Genomic DNA, 6,168 nt, shown 5'->3' with positions numbered 1-6,168 from the left:
ATAAATCAGTCACCACAGAAGGCTTATTTTTCCATTGTAGAAGTACCATTGTATGAAGGGTTACAGTGAAATCTAATTAAACTTCTGTCGTCATAGACTTTACAGTTTGCTTGACAGATTGTGGGTTGTTAAATACTAAAAAACAATGCTATTTCGACCTTAGAGGTTCCAAAGTTTGCACGAATGCCTTCCCCAAGTCAAAAAGCCAATATACATTCTTAAGCTCGGTTCATACTACATCCGTATCCATAAACGTATCCGCATCCGTATCTGCACCCGCATCCGTATCCGCGTTTTGCCGTTCAAGACTGACTTGAAAGCCGGACGTTTTCGCGTTTTCTATTTGAACGGCAAAATGCGGAGACGGGTGCGGATACGGATGCGGATACGTTTATGGATACGGATGTAGTATGAACAGAGCTTAAGGCTTGTTGGGCGACAATAGTTGTGCCTATTATTGTGTTGACATGTGCATCTGCTTCTGCTTTATGTAACTTAACAGTTAATTTGACGTGATTTGTCTATAGAGTTGCTATGGAAACGAATTTAAGGTTCCTACAAATTCGTTTTCAGAAAGCGTAAAGAAAACTTTTTCATTACTGTAGGCTATATAAATAAGCGCACACGCCTTTTCCACCATAGCTTCGCTACAGGTTGTAGTAGCTATTTCAAGAGCCGGTGTTGCTGAACGAAAGTATGAAATGACACGCCCAGGGACTGCATTGTTTTTCATAAGATTTCGCTTTAACACGAACACTTCTTATAGTCAAATATATAACGCCAATAGATTTTATAATTCGATCTACATGATTTCTATTTTGAAAATATAAAAGCACGCTTCTGGCATTATAGATTTTATTTACTGTATACTTATCGGTCACTATTCATTAATTCCATATAAAGCCCACAAAAAACGGATATCCTTGCCTTTTTTTTTTCTTCTTTTTGTTTTTTTTATATTGAAAAACGATATAATAATGTTAATGTGAATATCTCTAACTAAACTGTACACAATTCTTAACAGATTATAATGTATATTGTAAGGCCCTGGCTCACTAACCAGGAGGTTCCGAGTTCAACCTCATTGTTGGCCCAAAACGTCCCCCCTTGTCAATGGTGCGGGAGACCTGGCAAGGAATGGCTTCCAATCGTTCAGATGGTACGAAAAACTGAGATCCCGTGTACACGTTGGGGTGTACGTAAAATAACTCTTGACAGTTGGAACTCGTAATAAGAGCAAGCCGTACCGCCGCTGTCAGGGCAAAATTTCCCCAATTGCACCCTGCATGGCGTATGTCGGTCGTCATTAACCTGGTTGGTGCAGAAACGAAGAACGTTAAACCCCATATCATTTCCGAAAAAAATGCCGTCGTCGTTAACGCATATAGAGCACTAACCCTTTTTGCACTGGAAGCAGATGATTTACATACATACATTCACTGTTATTCGCAATCTAAAATTTGCCTATTGTAGTTATGATATAAGCAGCTTCCAGGAACTGTCAAGTGTACCTGATCTGTGCGACCGCCCAGCATTCCATCCACAACTATAAATGAAATTATCAATTTGGTTAATATTGTATTACAAAATAGACCAAATGGGGTCTGAATTAGCTTTAATGCACCACAAACCAGTAACCAACACACCCAAAATATGACATTCGGTTGAAATCTCTCTGAAGGAAGTAGTCTCAGATATATTATAGTGAATAAAACTTTATCCTAGTAACATATTTGAGAGCCTCTTCTTTTTTTAAAACATTTTATATAGAAATCAATGCACACCAGACCCTCGACAGTACCGTGGCTCATTATGATCAAGTACATCATCGGTATAGTCGAATCAAGCCGGACATGGCCCCCACCTAACCCTTTTGAAAATAACCATTTCTTTTATGCGAGCAGCGTATTTTATGGAGAGACGTCTATGTTTTGGTAATGGATTGGTGGATAGACATTTTTCAACTTAACTTTTAACACGTTCTATTATATTCTCAAAATATACACTTTCTTTGGTGAGAGAAAACAGCGATATTTTTATATGACTTAAAGAAAGAGAACACTACAATGGACAGTTAGTTCAAATCGTTTTCTCAAAATAAAGCCCATTTCAGTCGCGACTATTTCCTTCATATTGTTTTAAATGATTTTGGTACTTTATTTATTTGCAGTAGACATAGCCGATGGCATTGTACTAGTTTCACAATACTCATCTATAGACTTAAGAAAACCATTGATTCTAGCCTGGAGCTGGGCGTTATAATCTAAACATGGACGTTTCGACTTGTTGTTAGCATTATTTTCTATTAAATGATTCAACAAACGGATTCTAGCGGCTTTGGGAAAGGCTTCCCTGGCTTTCAGAGCAGATTTTCGAGACTCTTCTAGCGATTCCGAACTAGTCATTGAAAGTTTCATAACAAGTTTTTCACGTCTCATTAAATCCAGGGGATCTTTTTTGTATCGTTCTTGCGGTTTAATATAATTAAATAATTTTCGTCCTTTATAACAAACATAAGGCGACTCTTCTTTACTTCTGTGGTGGTACACATAGCGCGCCATTTTCCTGGGATTTCCTATTAGGTTTTTGGTGTAATCGATTTCGTCATTGTCTGGCACATTAATCTCGTCTGAACGTATGTTCACAATCGGATCAGATTCCACTTTCTGTTTCCTATTATTATCAATATATTTGTCTGGAACACCAAACCGAATGTTTTGACAGGTCTGTGGCCTTTCAGTTGTCGGACAAAATCGCACACTATTAGAATCTAACGGCTTAGTAGCTCCCGAATAATGGTTCCCACTATAACGAGGCAAATAACAAGACTGCGGTCGAATTTGCACTCCATTTTCCCCCTCAGCGTCGGAAGTAACGTTACTGTTCTTAATGCCACTATGTGTAACCCATCCAGATTTAGGCCGATTTTTCGTTTGAATAGGTGTTTCCCCTCTCCGGATATTTGATGCAGGCGCTGAATGTGCTAACGAGCGAGGGACAATTCCTGGCTTCCTCCTCTGTGGTAACTTTCTTGGAAGTTGAGCAAGTTCTTTATATACTGCATTATGCGTTGTCTCACTGAATGTATACGCCCAGGGTTTTTGATAAACATTTGTCTGCACAGAAGGAATAGGATCTCCATACATCCTTGGATTCGGACTAGATCCTGATGTCCTTAAACTTTGTTTCCTTAATTCTATTAATCGTTCCTTCTGTTTTGCTAAACAATCTTCGTGCATCACCTCTTTGAGTCGCAGGGACTGCAGTCGAACTCCCAACAAAGTTTCTTCATGTCTGTTTTTCGCCTGGGCCAGCACCTCGCCATCACTTATGAACTGTTTAGTACTGGCCATTTTCAGATCCGAACTATAAAATATAAAAAAAACCCCAGAGTGAATCAATCCTTGCATAATATATATGTAACACATACAATGTATACATTTAGGCTATCTATAGTCCTATCAAATTTACGACTATTTTGCACAGTCTTTTATTAAAAAGAAGAAAGAGTACCACAATAATACCATTAAATCATAGCAACATATAACCAACAGACAATGTTACTCAATTCTTTATTTATTAAACACAACAAACTATTCTTATTCAGGATACGCACTATCAAACGCATTGAAGCTTATTAAACATTAATGGAGTTTTTATCACACAAGAGACAGTGAATACAGAAACTTTAATATTTATTGTCATATTTATTCAGCGAATTCCATCTAAGATTATTCTATTAAGTGGTTAAATAGCCATTTAATAATCAGTGTCTCAAAATCTAACAGGAAGTGTATTCATTATTATATAAAAGTGTGCAAACTTGACAACAGATATAAACTGTTTAAAAGCAAACCCTTAAGGTAAATATCGGCAATCAACATTTGTTCGGCCCATGGATCTACTTAGAGACAATATAGACCAAAATACCAGTTATAAAACGAAAGAGTACCTTGTCTAGAGGGAGGGTGGGGGCAGGAGGCAGTTATTAGATTTTTTTCCACTCCAGTTCTATTTTTTCAAACAATGACCTTTGGCAAAACTATTTATATAGTAGATTGTCTTAGTTATTAAGAGACTATTACAAATGGAAAAGGAAATTACACCAGCTATACAACAATTATGGTCTTATATACTGTTACATATAATCTCATACTTTTAGTGTACCCGGTTGCACAGAAACCACTTTGTAACTTGACAATGTGCATTAAACACCAATAAATATATCAAATCGTAAAGCAGAAGCAATCAAAATTCCCGTGTTACTTTAATCCATAAAAACAAATCAATAGCCTGTACTCGCTAGAAAGATAAACACCTCTGTATTTGAAGTAAATTAATATGACACAACCGTCTACCATACCTACCGAAATCACTCGATCCCCCGACACACACACACACATGTTAATCACTTAAAACCATATCTAAAAGAATTTATACCCCTTCTTTAAAACTAAATGATTGGATCAAATAGGCAATACTGTAATAGTAGTCAATGTGACTGATTTAAATCGATTATCGAAAATCTTATTCACACAGTAATTCGGCTTCTTTCATACAAAAATATCCGGCAAGTCCAATGAACACCAATAATGAACAAAGACATACATGCAGTGCTAACATAATTTGATGTCAATGTTGCAGCTAGTTTAGTAATTTCAATATTACGGGATAGTTCAGGTTTATGACAAATTCAAAGATCAATGGCTATAGTAGCTATGACATGTCGTGTAGTAAACATTTGATAACCAACGGTAGTCCAAAGTATTTGCCACTTTTTCCAGTCTTGTTAATTGATGGATTATGGGCAGATTTAGAAGGACAGTCTTTTTTCAATGCGTCTTTGCCAGTTGAAAAATTAAGAATTCCCTCAGTTTGTAATGTAGGGTATTTCAGGGATGCAATCCTTGTTAAATTTCTCGCAAAAACCCCCCAAAACCTAACTGATACACGTAAAAATAGTATTTCCAATTAAAGGATTTCCTTGCAGAATCACCATATAATATACATTGTTTACAATCTTTAATTATTTACTGTGATCTTTCTATGACTTAGCATCTGTGACTAAATAAGCTATAGACAAAACAGAGACGTATGTTTAGAATGGCAAATGTTAGCTTTTGGACAGTGTATAATGTGACGCATGCTAAGAATAGGAATCACACATAACAGCCATAAAGAAGTAGTATGACATCGACAAACAAAATATTAAATTAATTCACAGAAGAGATCTAATTTTAATTATATTGGAAAAATACATATTTTGTCAATAAAACTGTTAAAACAGTACTGTTAAAAAATTAAGGAGAGTCAATGTAATGGAAGCTACCCCGCCTGTCTGTTGTAGTTTGCCTCATTTAGACGCTTACTGTCGGCCCCAGATCCTTTCATCAATGTCCGTGTGTTTGTAAGACGTACTTTTTGAACAACCTCGCTTACCTGAAAATTACGACTGTTTAATACTGGAATATGTTTTGGTTTGAAAGATAGTATACTGAACTATGATGAACTGTCTTCCGGTTATAATCAGCTTAATGCATTATGGATGTTGTCGTCATGGTTGATACTATAAACAGCGCGGTGTCCGTTTTCAATTTTTGTTTCCTTATTCCAACAAAAGTAAGTTCTAAATACATACCTTGAGGCATATTCTTCCGCGTTGTTTGAATTTTCACTTCCGTTTGCAACTTGGCTTACACATTTCCAGATAGTACATAGGAGCAAAACAGGACATTAAATGGCATCGATTATATCGATTCTAATAGACACGAACTGATTTGGATCCGACTGGCACTTTCATGCAGTACTAGTGCTTAATCAGTATTAATGTCGAAATGACAAGTACACAGGTATTCCCATAGTTCTTTTGTAATCATAATCGTCAACGTTAAGAAGGTTATTAACAGACAGTAGACGACCATATAAACCAAGGCCAGGCTCATTACTTAAAGTTATTAACGGGTAAGGGTGAAAATAAAAGCTCCAATCCAAAAACTTAATATAGTTATTAGTACATTTATATATCTACGATAACCAACTTTATTACAATATATATATACACTACACACATTTACAATGATATTAACATATAAAAAGTCGAGTAAGTAGTATTGTTAAATTCATACAATAACTGACACCAAACATGAATATCTTTTGACCCCTTGCCTT

The 6,168-nt window shown here is 36.1% G+C and overlaps 1 protein-coding gene across 3 annotated transcripts; it reads right to left on the bottom strand.

The window, feature by feature from the left end:
• Window positions 1-727: 727 nt before the first annotated feature.
• On the bottom strand, window positions 728-5,954 carry LOC126811698 (uncharacterized). 3 transcript variants are annotated; one of them, XM_050537531.2, is made up of 2 exons: window positions 5,639-5,954; window positions 728-3,366 (listed from the first exon to the last, which is right to left on the bottom strand). In XM_050537531.2, the coding sequence occupies exon 2, from the start codon at window positions 3,351-3,353 to the stop codon at window positions 2,157-2,159; it is 1,197 nt and encodes a 398-aa protein (XP_050393488.1). In that variant the 5' UTR covers window positions 3,354-3,366; window positions 5,639-5,954; the 3' UTR covers window positions 728-2,156. The 3 variants fall into 3 exon arrangements, with proteins under 3 accessions (XP_050393488.1, XP_050393489.1, XP_050393490.1); XM_050537532.2 differs by lacking the exon at window positions 5,639-5,954 and adding an exon at window positions 5,440-5,606; XM_050537533.2 differs by lacking the exon at window positions 5,639-5,954 and adding an exon at window positions 4,368-4,436.
• Window positions 5,955-6,168: the final 214 nt, after the last annotated feature.

This window comes from Patella vulgata, chromosome 2, assembly GCF_932274485.2.
Source record: "Patella vulgata chromosome 2, xgPatVulg1.2, whole genome shotgun sequence".
NCBI classification, from domain to species: Eukaryota; Metazoa; Mollusca; class Gastropoda; family Patellidae; genus Patella; species Patella vulgata.
The sequence above is the reverse complement of the archived record's forward strand: the minus strand, read 5'-3'. Positions and strand labels throughout refer to the sequence as shown.